Source organism: Marmota marmota, unplaced genomic scaffold (genome assembly GCF_001458135.2).
Source record: "Marmota marmota marmota unplaced genomic scaffold, marMar, whole genome shotgun sequence".
NCBI classification, from domain to species: Eukaryota; Metazoa; Chordata; class Mammalia; order Rodentia; family Sciuridae; genus Marmota; species Marmota marmota.
Genome location: NW_026000016.1, coordinates 45,147,340 through 45,167,055, shown reverse-complemented (window position 1 = coordinate 45,167,055; position 19,716 = coordinate 45,147,340). Strand labels below are relative to the sequence as shown.

General features: G+C 49.4%; 1 protein-coding gene across 3 annotated transcripts in view; it reads left to right on the top strand.

Moving 5' to 3' along the window:
• Csrp1 (cysteine and glycine rich protein 1) overlaps nucleotides 1-8,468 on the top strand; it is a 21,342-nt gene extending 12,874 nt beyond the window's left edge. For all 3 annotated transcript variants that reach the window (XM_015483822.2, XM_048809661.1, XM_048809660.1), the window contains exons 3-6: nucleotides 2,039-2,207; nucleotides 3,112-3,241; nucleotides 6,679-6,772; nucleotides 7,215-8,468. In XM_015483822.2, the coding sequence (XP_015339308.1) occupies nucleotides 2,039-2,207; nucleotides 3,112-3,241; nucleotides 6,679-6,772; nucleotides 7,215-7,291 (470 nt within the window). In that variant the 3' untranslated portion in view covers nucleotides 7,292-8,468. The remainder of the gene's footprint in view (nucleotides 1-2,038; nucleotides 2,208-3,111; nucleotides 3,242-6,678; nucleotides 6,773-7,214) is intronic.
• Nucleotides 8,469-19,716: the final 11,248 nt, after the last annotated feature.

Sequence of the window (19,716 nt, the reverse complement as noted above, 5' to 3'; positions counted from 1 at the left end):
CCTGCTGGCCATCTCTCCCCAACCAGTCTTATCTCTGCTTTGTGCCTTCCCTCTCTGGTCTTGGAATTCCCAGTTCAATTTAGGTCTTACAGGAAACAATTCCAGGCCAATTCCTGACTTCCGCCCTAGAAGGGAATGTTGGAGCCTTTGGCCTGTTGTTCCCTGGCCTTCCTCAGGAGCCAAGCCCCAGGGGAGGTGGTGGGGAGGTTCCATATTTGGGTGGCCCAGAGTGCTGGAATGAGGTGGAGATCTGGAGGGCAGGACAAGAGGGTCCTTATTTAGTCTGAAGTCTCCAATCTGGAGCTGAGAGAGAGAGAGAGGTGGGGGGAGCTGGTGGAGGGCTCTGGACCCTTTAAAGGCAAGAGAGAGCAAGTTGCTGGGAGCCTTCTCAGAGGGAGGTGAGAGGCGTGGCTTGTCAGTGGTGGCTTCTAGCTCCAGAGGGAGTGTTTGAGGTTGCAGTTCATTTGGGCACACTGAACTCCAAAATTTAAGAACTACGTAAAACCAAATTAGGCTTCCAGGATGAGACCTAAAGAAATAGGGTGAAGTTGAGCCTCATGAGGGAAGTAGCTAGAAGTTAGAAGCATATGATCTCTTGAGGCCCAGACCTGCCCCTCCCCGTCTCTGTCTCCCTATGGGGCCAACTTTATGTAATGCTCATCAGAGTAGCCAACTTATATTATGTACCTATTGTGTGCAGGGTATTGTGCTAAGTGTGTCACATATAAGATCTCATTTGATTCTCACAACTACCTTTTGGGGCAGAAGTTATGTGCACTTCCAAATGAGGCTAGAAAAGCAAGCCACACAGCTGGAAAGGGAGAGGGCTGGGATTTGACTCCAGGCTCTCTACCTTTTTACGCTTGATAGCTTGCACAACTCACCTGTGAGATCCACCGGGATGGAGGATGTAGGAAGCTCATCCAGGTGGCCCCATTCCAATCTCTCTCACCGCAGGAGTCAGGACAGTCTTCCCAGTGCCCAGCCTCACATCTCCCTGTTATTTCTGAGACTGGAAACTTCAGTGCTGTTGTGATTAGTATGGCCTACGTGGCATTTCAAAGCCCACCACGTTGGGCTTTTCTTCAGGGCATATCCCTTCACCTGCACCCCTCTCCCCAGTTGTACCCCCACACCCCTCACTCCCACCAGCACGGGCAGACTGTCTCCTTGGAATTCCATGGTTGCAGGCAGGAAAACCCTGCCCTTCCTCCTTCCTTTCTTTATTCTTCTCTCCTGTTGGGCCACGTGGTCTCTGTTAAGGGCAGAGTGAAGAACTTCCCTTGGCATGGTGTGGTCTGGAGTCAGCATAGGCTGTTGCTTCTGAACTGTGGGGTGCATCATAGCCCGGGGAGTTTCAAGGGTACAGAGGACCAAGGGAGACACCCACAGATTCTTGGAGGTGGGGGACATGGCCACCTAGAGTCATACACGTAGATCCCATCCCTCTGTCCTCCAGTCATTGGCCACCCCATGCCACCCATGTCATTCCTGAAAGGTCAGGATAATTTGTATGCAAACTGTCACCAGATACAGTGGCACATGCCTGTAATCCCAGCTACTCCAGAGACTGAGGCAGGAGGATCGTGAGTTCAAAGCCAGCCTCAGCAACTCACGGAGACCCTGTCTCAAAATAAAAATATAAAAAAAGGGCTGGGGGCTGGGGTTGGGGCTCAGCGGTAGAGCACTCGTCTAGCATGTGTGAGGCCCTGGGTTTGATCCTCAGCACCACATAAAAATAATAAAATAAAGGTATTGTGTCCACCCACAACTAAAAAAAAAGTATTTAAAAAAAGAGGGGTGCTGGGAATGTGGCTCAGTGGTTAAGTACCCTTGGATTCAATCCCTGTACCAAAATAAATAAATAAATAAAAAGACTGGGGATGAAGCTCAGTGGCAAAGCACCTCTGGGTTCAATCCAAGTATCAAAAAATAACAAAACCCCCCAAAGTGTCCAGAAGACTTCAACTGCAGAGGGCTGCACGGAGCAAGCTGCTCACTCCAGCTGTGACTCACCATTCCTGTGCTCCCCTCACAGTGGTCTGCAAGAAGAATCTGGACAGCACCACTGTGGCCGTGCATGGGGAGGAGATCTACTGCAAGTCCTGCTACGGCAAGAAGTATGGGCCAAAAGGCTACGGCTATGGGCAGGGCGCAGGCACGCTGAGCACCGACAAGGGGGAGTCCCTGGGCATCAAGCATGAGGAGTGAGTACGAGATCTTCTCCCACTTTGTCTCGAGTTTCTCTCCCTGCCCTGGTATTGGGCATGTTTTCAACCACAGTTGGTTAAACAGTGGAAGGCTCAGAGAGCCATTTATTTCAAAGGGAGTCATAGAGCAGGCTACTGGAGCTGCTGGGAACCCAGCTTGGAATGCACTAGGCCCGGGTCCTCCCTGCATGCTATATTTTTATAAGCATCAGAGCTGGGAAGGTCCCCAAGAATTCCTTAGTCCAATTTCCTCATTGGGGGTCCCCTGCAAGTGTCTGAGCCAGACCAGGGATTTGAGCAGCACACAGCCAACCAGCCTTGCTTGGCCCAGCCATATCTCTTGCTGAGGAGAAATCATGTCTTGCCTTGGAAATGCCACAGGGTGTCATGGGGTCCCTACTTTCACCCTAAAAACTCCCTGGCCTCCAAGCTGCTGGCGAACATGGCTGTTGGCAGCAGGCCTGGCTAGTTCCTCAGCTCCAAGGGGATGGGTGGAAATGATGAATGAGTTACTGCATTTCAGCCAAGATCACTGACCCAACAGGAATGACTTTTCAGCAGATTTCCTCTGGAAAGTATCTGATGATAGACCAACTGCAGAAATGAGGGGCAGAAGAGGGTGACTCTTAGCAAATGAGGTGTGAAGTGATTCCAGGGTTTTAACTGGGTGACCAAGGGAAGTTTGATGTCTCCATAAAAATAACATTGTGCTGAGCCTTGGTTTGTCCCTATGTATCATGGGAAATGACACTAGAGGCCCCCGGTGGCCCTAGCTCTTGTAACTTCTGCTGGGAGAGCTGCTCCTGCCCTGTCATGATGGGAGGGTGAGTCCTGCCCTGCAGGGCCAGCCCTGCCTGTATTTATCAGTGTGTCATATCCCTTCTTGTCCATCTCCATGCAGAGCTCCTGGCCACAGACCTACCACCAACCCTAATGCCTCCAAGTTTGCCCAGAAGATTGGAGGCTCTGAGCGCTGTCCCCGATGCAGCCAGGCAGTCTATGCAGCGGAGAAGGTGATTGGTGCCGGGAAGGTAAGGCGACTGCTGGGCACCTTGAGAGGGGCAGGAGACAACCTTCCTGAAATAAGGATTCTAGAACTTTGCAAGTGGTGACCCTAGCTCTGCTCAGGGCAGCCTGAGCCCTGGCCTTTAAACCCCTTCCCTTTTAGGAATAACCTTTGTCCCTGTGGGTTGCTTGTCCCAGACTCCAATGAGCTCACATCATCCACGCACAGCAACATTCCCAGCATTGGTGGGTGTCTATTAATAATTTACAGGGAGTTGCAGAGATCAATCTGTACTCTGGAGTTGAGGACCACAGTATCTAGGAGTACATGGCTGAATTTCAGAGGTCCTGCAAGCCCCCTAAAAGTACATGCGAAGATTTGTGGGAATGTGTCTCTGGGAAGAAGATCCATAACTGTCATCAGATTTTCAAAAGGATTTGTGATTTTCAAAGTGTCAGAAACCACCCAAAGACCAAACCCAGAAGAGCTGGAGATGGGCTGTAGGCCCAGCTGGTCCATCAACATACTGTGTGATCTTGGCCAAAGTTGGGCGCTGTGGCGCATGCTTGTAAATCCCAGGCTTGGGAGGCTGAGGCAGGAGGGTCACGAGTTCAAAGCCAGCCTCAGCAACTTAGTGAGGCCCTAAGAAACTCATTGAGATCCTATCTCTAAATTAAAAAAAAAGAAAGGAAAAAATACAAAAGAACCATCCAAAAATTTATGTTCTGTTTCATGGGTATGTACTCCCAGAAACCCACCCATATACCCCCAGGGTGGAGATTTTTCAAGGTTCAGATCCTATCAGAATCTCCTGGGAAGCTGTTTGTAATTGCTTGCCCTTCCTCCATGAGATTCTAACTGTAGCCCCCAGCCACAGTGCATAGTAGGAATCTCCTTAGGGGCCTACTGTTCAAACTTTGCTGATCTTATCCCTCACTCTGGCTGTAGTGGGCAAGGGGAATTCATGCCCTGGGGATAGGCAGTCTAGACTAATAGTCGGAAAACCACAGACAAGGAATCTCTAAACTGTGTGGCCAGAGTGGATTTCTGGATTGTCACATGAAGCCTGGGAGGAGTGACTTGGCCAAGATCACACAGCATGCTGATGGACCAGCTGGGCCTACAGCCCACCTCCAGCTCTTCTGGGTTTGGTCTTGGTTTCACGGCCTTTTGACTTTGAGTAAGGGGGCCAAGAGGAAGGGACTGGGGAACTAACACTTATGCCAAGTCTAGACCGTAGCAGGCTCTCAACCCTCACAATTACCATTGAAGATGGAAATTATTATTCCTATCTTTAAAAGAAAAGGGTACAGCATAGTGCCTGGAATGTTGCTCAATACAGGTCAGCTATTATTATTATTATTATTATTTACGTTTTGCGATTGTTATGAAGTCAAAATGAAGATTCCTGCATTGATTAAAAGATATGAAAACAGGAGACATTACTTTTACTTTTAAGTTGGATTTTTCTTGTTTCGTCCCACTATGAGAATGGAAACTTATCAAAAAATCCTTAAAACGCTGGGCCTGGTGGTGCATGCCTGTAATCCCAGCAGCTTGGGAGGCTGAGGCAGGAGGATTGCAAGTTTGAAGCCAACCTCAGCAACAGTGGGGCGATAAGCAACTCAGTGAGACCTTGTATCTAAATAAAATACAAAATAGGGCTGAGAATGTGGCTCAGTGGTCCAGTGCCCCTGAGTTCAATTTCTGGTACCCCCACCTCCCCCCAGAAAAGTACCTAAGAGCCAAGCACAGGCACAGTGGCTCATGCCTGTGGTCCCAGCAGCTTGGGAGGCTGAGGCAGAAGAATTGCAAGTTCAAAGCTCGCCTCAGCAGCTCAGCATGGCCTTAAGAAACTCAGTGAGACCCTATCTCTATAAAACATTAAAAGAGCTGGAGATGTGGCTCAGTGGCTAAGTGCCTCTGGGTTCAATCCCTGTACAAAAAGAAAAAAAAAAAACCTATGAATTAATATTCCTGTCACTTAGATTCTAAGGAAAGTTAAAGTTGTACTAAGCCGTAGGATAAAAGATTTTTGCATTCAAGAGGAACAGGCAGGGATAAACCCCCTCTTTTCTTTGCCTGGATGAGGAAAGAAATATCAAGGAGCAGGAGTACTTTCAGGTGTGGTATGAATGAACAAATAGATTGAGCTTAGTTTTGGGGGGTGGTTGGAACATGGGAGGGTGACGGAGGCTAGGTGCCATCCAGTCTCCTCCAGCTGGGAAGCTGAGGCAGGCCTCTGCCTTACAGAGGAGGAAACAAAGGCTGGGGACTGTTGAGGTTGCAGAGGGCCCCAAGGGGAGGACGGAGACCTATGTCCCCCCACTTCAGCTCCTTGAACCCCACTGCAGTCCCAGGAGGTAGGAGTGAGTGAGGTTCAGCAGCCAGGAAGTCTGAGAGGACATCTTCCTTTTTCACCCTCCAGTCTGGGCACCGAGTGGCTGTGCTGCGGAAGTCTCTGCCCTTAAAAGGCATTGTTCTCTCCTGTCTGGCTGCCGCCAGCCCCTTGCTTTTCCTGGGTTTAGCAGAGCTGTCCACACATCAGCCTCTGAGGCTGCTCAGCTGTTGCTAATGGGAGCCGGCTGCCGCCCAGGAGTCTGGCTGTGTGGGGCAGGGGTGGTTGCTGTGCACAGACGGAGGCCCTGCCCCTTCCCTGGGAGGTTGTTTGCCCTGTACTACCTTAGGACACCTCTCAGAACCACAAAGGGCCTTCTGTGGCCCCTGGAGAAACTGCATTCCTCTGGCTTGTTCCTGCTCCGTGGAATGCATTTCACAGACCCATTCTCCTTTCAAAGTAATACAGACAGCCCTGGCCTGGGATCTGCTGTGTTCCAGCCTCTGTCAGGCTCTGGACACTGATGAAGTTATTTAGTGCTGACAGCTGTCTGATGAGGGAGAGGCCATGCCATTTTCCAGGAGGAAAAATTGCCTTTGGACAAATGAGGCAATGAGTTCTAGAATTTTCGAGGCAGGGCAATGCCTGCTCTGTGGCTAGACACTGGATGTTTAAATATCAAGTCCTCACATCCATTCTGTGATAGGCAGGGAGGTCTCCAGAGGAGGACATTCGGGAGGCTGTTCAACTAGTGGCTGTTCCAAGAGGCATCTGGAGCCTTTGCTCACACCACTGATCTGCAGGCGGAATGGATGTGGACAAAGGTTGTTTGACCCCACCTCTGGGGGCAGCAGCTACCCGGCTGATAATTTCACCCCTTCACCCCCCTTTTGTGGTGTAGATGGTGCCACTAACCACAGAATCATTGTGATACTTTATTGCAACACACTATTGAAGGCGCCATGAGGTGGTGTGTTGGAAAGCTCCCACCTGCTGTCTGACAGCAGCCCTAGCCTAGCAGGCGACAGGAAGGTGCCTTTCACTGTCTTGTGTGAAGGGGATGGGCTGGGGCTAGGGCAGCCAAGTCACTGGTGGCAGCATTAACAGTTTTCTTCTTTACCTAGTCTTGGCATAAGTCCTGCTTCCGATGTGCCAAGTGTGGCAAAGGGCTGGAGTCAACCACCCTGGCCGACAAGGATGGTGAGATATACTGCAAAGGTGGGTAGTTTCATTTCCAGTTGAGTAGCGGGAGGCCTGAGGAGTGGGGAGACCCTGCAGTTATGCTATTGCTGAGTGTGAACTAACTCCTGGCCTTGAAATCCAAAAGTCAGAGCATCAGAGGGGGAAACAACCCGAGGGAGACAGTAGAGAAAGCGACTTGGCCAGAGTCAGGTGGAATATTAAGGCAAGGACAGGCCTACAGCCTGGGACCCTCACTCCCTGCCCAGGGCTCCAAGCAGATAATGCTCCTTTTCTCCTTTAAATGGTAAGGGAAATGGGTATAGAGTGGTGTCTAGAACCTCCTCATGTTGAGATTGGAGGTACAGTAAAGGTGAAGGGCACTGATGGACTTTCTTTTTGCAGAGGTCAGTCCCCAGGGGTGGCAGGAGGGTCTGCTTGGGGGAAGGAGCATGTCCTCATCCTTCTTCTTTCTCTGCAGGATGCTATGCTAAAAACTTCGGGCCCAAGGGCTTTGGCTTTGGACAAGGAGCTGGGGCCTTGGTCCACTCCGAGTGAGGCCACCACTGCCTGCCACACCCTGCCCACTCCTGAGCTTCTCATTGCCATCCCCTTCCCAGCAGCCTTGGGGACCTCCAGGATTCTTTCTCACCCAGCCTAGCCGCACATCACTAATGACTTGAACTTGGGCCTCTGGCTCCCTTTGGTTGGGGGTCTTGCCTGAGCTCCCGCCCCACTAAGGAGCTACCCCTGCCTGGCATCTCACACCATCACCAGTAGGAGATGTCTGTCTTTATAGTCTGTGTGGGACCAGGCCTTGTCTCCCTACACCTCTCTCCACAGACCTGTTCTTAACCTCTTAGGCTGAGCATCCATCCTCACTGGCCAAGACACCTGGGCCACGTGTTGGTGCCCTAAGCAGCAGCAACAGGCCAGGAGGGAGAGGGAAACAGGACCAAGATGGAGAGGGGGAAGGCTGTGGTTTATTGGACTCAGAGATTCTCTTTGGGAAAGAGGGTGGGCTTCTTGGTGTTTCTCAGAATAAGTCTGAGGAGTCCCAGCTCAGGGAGTCACTACGGGGAGGCAAAGAGGCATGCAGGCAGGGTCATGGCCACAAAAAGGAACGACTCAGTTCTCTAGGCCTCTTGCCTGTGAGTCTCTGTGGAACTGGAGTCCTCCCACCTGGGACTGGAGGGTAACAACCTAGATCCAAGGACCCCAAAGTCAGAACACCTTAGGCTTCTAGTTCCCTGTTCCATGTGGGGCGGGGGGTTCCTAGAGAAACACTTCCAACACACATTCGCAGGAGCCAGTGGTCCAAATATCAGGGCAGCTAGATCTGGCCCTATTCATGGATCCTAAGGATGCAGTGGGCAGCTCCTCCCCATCCCAGCACAGCACAGGCTAGCCCTCTGCTGTCACCAGGCCTGGTTGTTCATCTGATTGAAGGGAGGCAGACACATCCTCAGCCTGTATCCAACACCCTGTCCTTCTGTTTCCAGGCCTCAGGGCCTCCCCCAACCCAAGACCTGCCCCTTCCACACCACCCTTCTCCAGGGATTCTTCTCTGGCCACATCACCCATCCCTTCCAGGACCCCAGGTCAGGAACAGCAGAAAGAAGGGGGAGGGGCCGGACCCTGCTGCTCCCAGTGACTGAAAGGACGACACTGTCTGCAGCACAGGCTGTATTCAAGCTGATTTCTTATCTGGTTAATAAAGCTGTTTAGAACAAAACTCTGGTGTCCCGATCCTGTGACTGTGTGTCTGTGCACCACACTCTGGGAACTAGGAGGGAACTGTATTGGAGCCATCACAATTAGCAGGAGGCTTGTGGGAATGAATCAAAGACCATTCCTTCCTGCTTTTTCTAAGAAAAACTTGCTTTTTCACTATTAGTTCTAACAGAACCATACTACGTGGAGTAACACAATCAACAGGGTGTCACCGCCTTGTGCCATTTGGCCTCCACTGCCACATCTGGGTATAGGAACTGCATGAAGTTGGGCATTAGAGAGGCCCAGCTAGGTCCCCAAAGTGTGCCCAGAACATCCCTCCAGTTGGTAAGCTCCAATGTGAGAGGGAACTCAGCCAGAGGTAACTTCGTGTCAAAGCTCGAAAGTTTACTTCTGTAAACTTGCACTGTTCAGGTCCCCACAGCCACTTCCCACAAAAGGCCAGACTCTTTGGAAATAGGCTTCTCTGGAGGGTTGTAATGTTCTCCTGTTTTACAGATAACTATGTGATGCTTTTCTGCTGGATTTTTTACTTCAGCCCTTTTGGGAAATGTGTCCACACTGAATTTTCAAAACCAAAAGCAGACGCTTTAACAAGGCCTCCTCTGCTTAGTATTCAGATGACCCATCCAACAGTGGCCTTGAAAACCCTCAGCACCCAGAAGGGGACCTATATTTGTATAGGATCCATCGATGGTGCAGTAGTGGGAAAGGCAAGGCTCCAGGTGAAAGTGCCAGAGATCACAGGAGATGGCTGGTCGGTGTGGGCACTGACAGTTAGCTCCCCAGGTAGGATCAAGGTCTCCCTCACCTTGGTAACCCCTCTATCCAGCACAGGGTATGTCCTCCGGGGAGATGCTGGGGGAGGTTTATGTAGGGAGGAGAATGGATGGTTCCACAAATACAAGTAGGTCCTCCTGTTTGGGGAGCGACCCACGAAACGGCTAGGAGGGAGCCTTTGGGGCCCAAAGCCGGAGACAGGCTGCCCTCTGCCGGCCGCGCGGGCGCTCCTCCCTGCACCCCAGCACTGCACCGAGCTCCCAGCCCTGCTACTAGGGTCTTCCCGCTGCGGGATCACAAGTCGTCCTGGGCAAGCCGCGCCAAAGAAAGAGCCGCGGTCGGCACACACTTCTTGGGAAATAAAAGCAGGGGGCTGCGAGACAGGCGGGGAAACGCCCACAGGACAGGGCGGGAGGCGCCCGGAGACGGGTGCGCCCTCGCGGAGAGGGCCTGGAATCGCAGGCACCGTGCTAGGAGACACAAGGTGGTGCTGTGAGGTCAGGGCAAAAGGCAGGAGCGCCCCTTCTGCGCCGCCATACCCTCTTCCTCTCTCCGCGGGTCCCTAGGACCCTTGCTCCTGCGACACAGCTTACGCCTGTAACCCCCATGCTAGCTTCTCCCTGGGCGGATTTGTGCGCTAAAAGCGCCAGGTGGTGCCCCAACCCGTGGGATTGACCAAGGAAGAGGGTGAGCAAGGATCTTTATGTCCATTCAGGTATTTCCTTTCCGCTTTCTGCGCTTTGAGCAGAGTCCGTCCGGGGCGCCCCCAGGTGAATGCATGGTGGGAGCCCAGCACAGAAGTGGCCCTGGGCTTTTAGGGTGTGGTGAGAAAGAGTGGCTCCTCCTGATACCAGGCAGGCTCAGCCAGCCACTTCCTCTAAGACCCTTAGCAATCTCTTTGGGTCACTGAGAGGCTGAGGAGGGACAAGGATCGCAGACAGAGCCAGACTGCAGGGTAAAGACAGAGTTGAAGGAAGGGTGGGGATAGATCTGTTATTAGATGTATGGGTGATCCCCGAATCTAGCGCCTAGCAACTTTTTTGGGAGGGGCAGAAACCCAGGAAGGCCAGGTCCCAAGATTTGCTTTCAGTGAAGGTGGCGGTGGTCAGCTGATCAGGGAGGAACTTTCCAGATCACTGCTGTATGGTTCTGGCTCCCTCTCACTCATCCCCTGGCCCAGCCTTCAAACCCACCCCCTTAATATGAGGCTCATTGAGGGAGAGGCTTTTAAAATGGATTCTCAGCCCTGCGCCTCGAGATTCTGATCAGGTTGGCCTGGGTGGTGACTGGGAATCTGTATTTGAAAAGCTCCTCAGGTGATTCTGATACTCAAGACCAGTCAGGCCTGGGGTTATATGGACTAGCCCTGCTCCACAGCCTGGGAGACCTTCACCCTATAACTGGGGCCTCCTAGGGCAACCCTGAGCTGCTCATCTTAGTGCCCCCCTGGAGGTGCCTCTGAACGCTTTTCAATGATTTGAGAAGACTTCCTGGAACTTCCTTGTTATGGTGTGACTATGAGGCACCCCCCCCAAAGCTTCCGTCTTAATGCAAGAATGTTCAGAGATGAAATAATGAGATTATGAGAACTATAACCTAATAAGTCCGCCCTAGTTTGAATGGACTAACTGTAATTGTAGGAAGGTGGGGCCTGGCTTGAGTAGGTGGGTCAGTGGGTTGTGCCCTGGAAGGGCTCATCTTCCCTCTGACCCCTTCCCCTTTCTTTCTCTGTTTCTCTCCACTGCGCTCTTGGGCACCGAGCAATGGAGTTGGCCAACCATAGACTGAACCTCTGAAACTCTGAATCAAAGTAAACTTTTTGTCCTCTAACTTGTTCTTTTCAGGTATTTTGGTATTGAAAGCCTAATTAACACATTCCTGTTTCTGTCCCTTAGAGGCATCCAGAATAGGTGCAATTCCTTTCCTTTGTGATGGTCCTTCAGAGACTGGCAGACAGCTCCCCTCCTGCTTGAGTCTGCACCAACATTCCCTGGCCTTTCAGTGGTTCCTCATCAGCTGAGGAAGAAAGAGGGGACTTGGGGTGCTGTGGATGTAGCTCAGGGGTATAGCACTTGTCTTTCAGGCATGAGTTCCTGGGTTCCATCCCCAGCATTAAAGGAAAGAAAAGAAAGCAGGGAGTAGGTCCTGGGGACTTGTAATACCTAGACCCAGCAAAGCAGAAGCAGCTTCCCCTGGGAAAGACCTGCCTGGGCCACTAGTCCCCCATCCTTGCCTCCTTCATTTGGAAATTTTGGAAACGTTAGACCATCATCTCATGGGTTTACTCTGCCACACTGTTCAAAGGCCTGAAATAATTTAATTCATTTGATCCTCACACTAATCCTATGGGGCAGGTTTAATCAAAGTAAAACAGGAACCAAAGAATAATTCAGAAACTAGCTTGAGGTCCAGTGGCAGAGCAGGATGTGCACGTAGGCAGCTGGGTCAGGTCTTGTCCTTGTACTGCGGTATACCTGACCCTGAAAGAAACTGGGAGGGAGGGGAGGGGAGGCCTTAGTACAGTGAGCTAGGGCCATAGTACTAGCTAATGTTTATTAAGCACATACTCTAATTGCTGTCTTATTTGAAGCCCACATAAGCACTAGGAGGTGGTTTTGGCACACTTTAACACCAAAGAGGGAACTGAGAATCAGTGAATATTTAAGTGACTTACTCAAAGCCACTGGCAAGTGGTTGAGTCAGGATTGGAACCAGCTGTGTGACTTTGGGCCGGCCTCCTCTCCTCTGGGTGTCAGCTCCTCATTTGTGAAATGAAAATGCTGGCCTCAGTGCGTTCTAGGGAAGTGCTCCTCAAATTGCAATGTGCCCACACATCTCTTGAGGATCTTGTAAAATGTAGATTCTAATTCAGTAGTTTGGGGTGGGGCCTGAGACTGGCTGTGTCTCAGGAGCTCCCAGGGGACGGTGTGCTGATGCCTCGATACTGGGACCACACTGGAGCAGCCAGGCTCCTGGGGACACGCCCGACTCTGATGTTCTGAGTTTATGGGCCTAGGACGACTCACCCCAAGGGCCATGAAAATTCAGGAAGCCAATTATGGCCAATGCTGCCCTCAGTGTGCCTTTTCCAGGTGCACACAAGACCTTGGTGGTTTTCTGAAGTATTTGCCCCTGAGCCTTCCTACCCTGCTGCAGCCTGACCTCCCCAGAGGGCTCAAGGACTTGGTCCCGGTCTGGGCCACAGGGTGGGGTGGGGGGATATTTCTCCCTATAAGAGGAGTGAAGAGGAGTCCCTATGGTCTTGTCTCCTGGGGCACCTACAGTCCCATGGTAGCCACACTGTCTGCTCCTTTAGGGCTGTTCTCGGATATCCACTATCTTCTGGGCACATGGTTAGGTTACATTTCTCTTCTTCCCTGGCAGTAGGACATACATACCATGTGGCTTGCTCTGGTGTCTAAATTGAGATCAAAGCAATTTATGTCTCATAGGTACAGAACCCTTTAAGAGCCACCAGGTAAGTCTTTACTTCCCTTTCTGCCTTGCAGACAGGGTGGGACCTTCATTAGCCTGAATCTGTGAAGCAATGAGCAGAATCTCCCAGACAGCCTGAGCTGGGAATGTGAGACAGTGGTGTGGCCTTCGCTGGGCTAAGCTGTTGGGTCTGTTGGGTCTAACTCAACTCTGTTGAGTTCATTAGTAGAGCATAACCTAGCCCGTGCTAATAAGCATACCAGCATCAACCATGACACGGGGATGTCATTTTAGATAGACAGTCCAGTCCTGGGAGACCATATTTCTGTAAAGTCAGGATTGTGGGCTGTCAAAGCTCTAAATCTTACTTCTGTGACCCTCTTCAGTAGGCGGGAGTGTTTTGTGCCCTGTTTTACCAGTTTCCATGAAGAGAACTCTTATTCACCCATTCACCTAGAGTTTAGTCCAGAGCCTGGCTCACCTTGGTCTCAGGATGGACAACTCACAGCCTCCTTCTCTGCCTGATCTTGGCAATGATACTGCATAGGAATTTCCTTATTATCAAAGTAACATTCATGAAAATTCATAATTCTCACTATGAAACATTTGAACCTCAGAGGCAGGAAGAATATTCATAATCACCTGTTGTTGACACTGACACTGTTCTCCTTTCTTTCATTTTTCTTCCTCCACCCCTGTAATTTTAGGGTGATCCTATGAAGGTTTGTTCTTTAGGAAGAGTGGGAAAAGCCACACTCCAGGGTAGAAAATGTCAAAGCTGGAAGGGGACCTGCGAATCCTCTCGCCAACCCTCACATTACCAATTAGAATCTTGCTTTATATGGTTCTGGGTGCAAATGGGTGAAACTTAAAGACAAACGTCTGGTAAGATCCACAGCATTGGCTCTGGGACTGGAGGGGACCAGAAGGATGGTGAGAAGACACATTTTGAATCTTTGTCAGTAAAAATTCATTCAAGTGGTCATATGCCAAGTGACCTGTCAGTCAATGTTGGAACATATTAGACAGTGGTCTCAGGATTATTATGGAGTTGCAAATTCCCGTTGCCTAGTTTCGATGCCAAGTTATCACAATGTTGTGCATACTGCGTTCCTCATGTATTTGTGGCAATGCTGGTGTAAACAAACCTATGCATGTAAAGAGTGTAGCATATACAAGTCTGTGCAGTATGTACTACCTGATAATGACAAATACATTACTGGTTTACATATTTACTATATCATACTTTTTTTTTTCCCTGTGGTGCTGGGGATTGAACCCAAGACCTTGTGCATGCAAGGCAAGCACTCTACCAACTGAGCTATATCCCCAGCCCATATACTATACTTTTAATTGTTATTTTAGAGTGTATTCCTTCTACTTATTTTTTTAAAAAAAAAGTTTACTGTAAAACAGTATGCCATGTTTTGCCCGAAGAGCTCTCATGCATCTCACGTTTACCGTGGCTTCCAATTGCATTGAGGGGCTGTATCAGTGATCAACCTGTACCGTGTACACGCTGATGCTGGCATAATGACAGACTCACGTAATAACTCAGTTTTCAGAATGTCTCTCTTGTTAAGTGACACATGACTGTGTTACTTGCATTTAACACGTATTATTATTACTAAAAGAAAAGAAGGCGGGGGCAGCGACTCATGCCTGTAATCCCTGCAACTCGGGAGGACAAAGCAGTAGGATCCCAAGTTCTAGACCAGCCTAGGCAACTTGGAGAGACTGTGTCTCAAGGGCTAGGAATGAAACTCAGTGGTAGAGACAGCTTGCCTTGCATGCTTGAGGCTTTGGGTTCTTCCCCAATACTGGAGAGGGAGAGGGAGAGGGAGAGGGAGAGGGAGAGGGAGAGGGAGAGGGAGAGGGAGAGGAGAGGGAGAGAGAGAGAGAGAGAGAGAGAGAGAGAGAGAGAGAGAGAGAGAATTTATNATAGGTGAGAGAGAGAGAGAGAGAGAGAGAGAGAGAGAACAGAAAGCAGTTCTGTGCAGAGGATTGCATGCCTCCTGGCAGGTAGGTGAAGGCCCCTGGTTCTCTGGGTGTCAATCAGTTTCTTTCTGGTGTTCTTGCTCCTTGGTCCAATGTTTCTGAGGGTCATTCTGAGGCTCCAACAACATGGTGACCCAGATGCCAAGATGGCATGGGAAATGGGAAAAGTTTGCAGGCCCCAGCCTGAAACCCCGAGCCAACAAATCCAATCTCCGTCAGCCCCAAGCTGGGATCAAATGCCTTCAAGTCCAGACTCAGCCCCATCAGAGAGGGCAGTGGGCGCTCTCAAGACGAAAGGGATCCCTGGTGAATCAGGAAAGTTATTGGGCTGGAAAGTGATTAAAGGGCTGAGCGTGGGAGGGGATTTCCACGGAGAGAGCCAGGCCCGGGAGCAAGCCTGGGCGGGTTGGCTGCAGGGTTGCTGCCCACTTGAGGTCTGTCGCAATGGTGCCCATAAAACTCAAGTCATTAGAGACTTGAAACCTGGGTTGGTTTTTAGAAAAACAGAGATTGGAGGAAACCCCAAAGCCTTGGAACACAGGGAGATACATCAAAGGGGTGCAGGTAGATCAGGGGGAGTCTGAGGGAGAGGTCAGCTGGGGGCTGGGAGGGGAGAACTGGGAGGAACCTGTGGACTGGAGGGTGATGAGCAAGCTGGGAGAGGGGAGGGGCGGAGCAGGGCTGGGAGCAGACCCATTCTCCATTCTCTGGCCCTATTTGTGGAGGGGGGGCTACCTGGCCTGATGTCTGGAATGTGGAATCAGCTAAGGAGGGAGCAGCAATGTGCTTCTTTTCTTGGCTGTGTGTGGGGTTTTGTAGCTGCCCCCCCCCCACCACCGCCCATGAACTAGCCAGGCTTTCTTGGAAATTTGTACTAAATTTTCAAGATAAAGCTTTACAAGTCTCCCTTTTGCAGGTGAGGAAACAGAGGTTGGAACTCAGAAGTGACTGTCCAAGGTGTTACTGAACGGGGGCTATTTCTTGGTGTCCTTTCTCCTAGCTGAGTGTTCCTTCCCCTACATTAGTGGTTTGCACATGTGCATGTGCTTCATTGTCACCTTGAGGGCTTGTTAAGGCACAGATCACTGGGTCCCAAAGCCAGGGTTTCTGACTCAGTAGTTGGGGTGGAGCCTAGAGTTTGCATTTCTAATGCTGCTGGTCCCAGATGACATTTTGAGAAACACTGCTCAAGAGTCTTCTTATCTAAAGTATATGGACTAGCTACAACGGTGTTCCACAGAAGCTACTAGAAATGCAGAATCCTAGGTCCTACCCAGACCTATCGAATCACAATCTGCATTTACATGATCCCCAGGGGACATTTTGCATAGTATGGTCTGAGAAGCACCCATCTACACCACACAGCCTCTTCCTGATACCTGTGCACCCTGTATAAACCTTCCAAGCCCACTTGCCAGGGGACAGGGGAGCAGGTATCCAAGGGTCAGTGGGAGAACCTGCCCCTTTCTGTGTTTCCTGAGGTTGGGGATGGGGGAAAGCACTTTGGATGGGAGTGGCTCAGCCCTGGGGTCTGCTTGCTTATACCCCACACCTAGGAGTCTCTGCCATGCCCACGTAGGGGAATGTCACGAATGCCTGAGGCCAGCAACTGCCATTTACATCCCTAAATCAACCCGTACCCGCAAGCCAGCCCCCATGTTGTAAATTTTATTTAAAAAATATATGTAATGTATATGTGCTCATTTTATTTTATTTTATTTTTGTGGCAGGCAGGCACTCCTTTATTCAGCAAATCATCTCCTCCTCCCGGCTCTGGCTCCTGACAGGTGCTGGGTCCCTGCAGGAGCTCAGGTTGTTTCCTGTCTACAAGCAGATAGTGTGTCCACTGGTGCAGCCAGCACGCAGACCCAGCACCCAGCCAGCCTGGGACATAGCTGTGCCCCCACCTATGCATGAGCTCGAACCCTGCTTTAGAATCAGCGCTTCCACCTAAGATTTGCAATAAAAATTAAAATAATTTGATCTGTAAACTACAGTAAAAAGTTTCAAAAGTCTTAAAAACTGTGTTCCATACAATGGGACGGCCTTTGTTCTTGTTGGGTGAAAGGAGACCCCAAGGTGCTGAGGCAGGTGCAGTGTTGCTGGGCAGGGCGATGCTGGATGCGCCTCCCTGCTGAGAACATAGCTGATTTCTTCCCTTTGGCACCAGAATGCACGGGCTGCTCTGTGGCCACCTGGTCCTTGGCAGCAGCCACCTTGTGTGACATTAGTATGCTATCCAAGCATGTAGATGTATGCATATACATATTGGTGTGAATCCTTCTAGATATAACCTTATAACAGAGGTGGACTTTTGCTCATGTGGGTTATACTACTTTTACTATACTGAAATATTTCCCACAAAAACCACCTATTCCAGACACCTCTCCCTATGAAGACTTATAGATCGTTTTATTATTTTCAACTGCTCCTTTGCGTGAATAAGGATGCGTAATGCAACTAACTAGGTGTTTTAAAGAAGCAATGCTGGTGTAGGATTAAGAATATTCAAGTACTACAGAATGATGAACCATAAAAAAAATAAATAAATAAAAGTCTCTATCTTCCTTCTTCACCCTTGCCCAGAAGATTACATTGTTAACTACAGACTTTCAGGTTTTAATTATTACACTTAATTTTGGTAACAGTTTTAGATTTGTAGAAAAATTGAGCAGATAGTACAGCATTCCCACATACCTCCTCCCCAACTGAAGTTGTTTGTGTTAATATCTTGCGTTAGTGTTGTTCATTTGTTATAATAAAGAATGGCACATGCCTATGATTCCAGCAGGCTCAGGGAGGCTGAGACAAGAGGATCATAAGTTCAAAGCCTGCCTCTGCAACTTAGCAAGGCCCTAAGCAACTCAGTGAGACCCTGTCTCTAAATAAAACACAAAATAGGGCTCAGGATATGGTGCAGTAGTTGAGTGCCCCTGAGTTTAATCCCCAGTATAAGTAAGTAAATAAATAAATATTGATACATTTATTTATTTATTTTTTAAAAAATATTTTTTAGTTATAGATGGATGCAATATCTTTATTTTGTTTATTCATTTTTATGTGGTGCTGAGGATTGAACCCAATGCCTCACATGTGCAAGGCAAGTGCTCTGCTACCGAGCCACAACCTGATATATTTATTTTTAACTAAAATCTACAGATTATTTTTACTCCTTTTCCCCCCTTATGGTATAGGAGATTGAACCCAGAGGCACTTTACCATGAGCTACATTCCCAGACCTTTTTATCTTTTTTTTTAATTTTTAATTTTTTTAAAAAAATTTTGAGACAAGGTCTTGCTCATTTGCCCAGGCTGGCCTCTAACTTGTGATCCTCATGCTTCAGCCTCCTGAGTGGCTGGGATCACAGGCATGTGTCACTGAGCCAAGCTTATGTTTACTCTAGATGTTGCACAGTTGTGTGGGCTTTGACAAATGCATAATGTCTCATCCACCATTATCATATTATACAGAACAGTCTCCTGTAACCATCTTTGGTTTCCATTATTGTTATAAATAATAGACCTCTTGATTAGTTGGTTAGATCTAGATAGCATTTATTGACTCCCCATAATGAAAGAAGAGGAAACTATTGCATTATCCTTTTCCACCTCCCAATCTGAGTCAGGTCCATTACCAATTCATTCACTTATTCAATAGTTATTTATTGAAGTCCTACTGTGTACCAGGCAACATTTTAGGTGTTGGAGCTACAGAGGTGAAGAAAACAGATAAAGTCCCTGTCACCACAGAGCCTACAAGAGGAGATAGATAATAAATAGGGAAAGAGGGAATTGTAGATGACGATATATTTTATTGACAAAAATCAAGCAGGGAGGAGATACAGTGTGTGTCTGTGTCTAAGAGGAGGGTTAAGGTTTGAAGCAGGGTGTTGGGTGACATCTTGCACAGAAGGTCATATCTGAACAAAGAACTGAGTGAGGTGGAGAAGTAAACCGGGAAGTAAACCAGGTGGTGGTGTGGGAGAGTGGTCCAGGCGCTGAGAACGGCAGGTGCAAAGGCCCGGAGGAGGTCTGCCTTGTCAGGAGTGGTGCCAGAGATGGGTGGCTGCAGTGGGGGCAGGGGTGGAGTGGGGGTAGGGTGCAGGAGGTGAGGCCAGAAAGCAACAGGCAGGTCCTAGAGGGACTTGCAGTGACATCACTCCCAGTCGCTTTCCTCAGAGTTAGGTGAGAAGACTCTGGTAGATTTTTAGCAAAAGGAGCGATATCATTTTGCTTTGGTTTTGTGTTTTTTTTTTTTTGGTGTTAATCTAAATTTACATTAATTAATAAAATTACCTTCAGTGTTCTTTCTTCGTTTTGTTTGATAATTTATTATCCTGAAACATAGTTTATATTAAGTAAATGTTCTCGAAAATGAAAGCTGTGTGATTTAGTGCATCTCTCTGTGTTCCATCCTAGTCTCGACCTCACCTTCTCTCCATCTTTCTTTCCCTTCCTCTCTACAATGTCTCCCTCCTCCCCATGCAGGGTGGGGTGGCTGAGATCTAGCTAGAACCGTTTCCAGTACACTCTTCCCCGGGGCCATTTTAGAGTCTAGCCTGTTCCAGCTGGACTCGGACTGACAATGCAGATCAGTTTTCCCTTTGGGGTGGGCAGAGGGAGGAGTCAGCTTTGGGTTGCTACCAGGGTACATTCTGTCCATCTGTCTGATATATAATCAACAAGTCAATAAGAATTGAGTAAGAATCTCCCGGCCCCAGCACTGCCCCAGCCCAGTGGCCCAAGAAGGCTAGGCTGCAGCTCCTGTTGGAGCTCCGTGGAGCTAGGGATACCCTGGCTGGGTGGTGGCACAGCACCGCCCCCTCTGCACCCTGTTCTCCTGGCCTTTGAAAGCTTCTTGATCTTCTGATAGCCCAATAATCCAGCCTGGGCCTGAAAGTCTCCCAGAAGAGGCTACCAGGCAAGATGCCAGTTTTAGGGGATGAGTCATCTTCCCTTGTCCCAAGAGGTCATGAGACTAGAGGACAAGACTCCCAGGTTCCAAGGGTCTACTCAGGCCATTAGGAAGTTGTGGT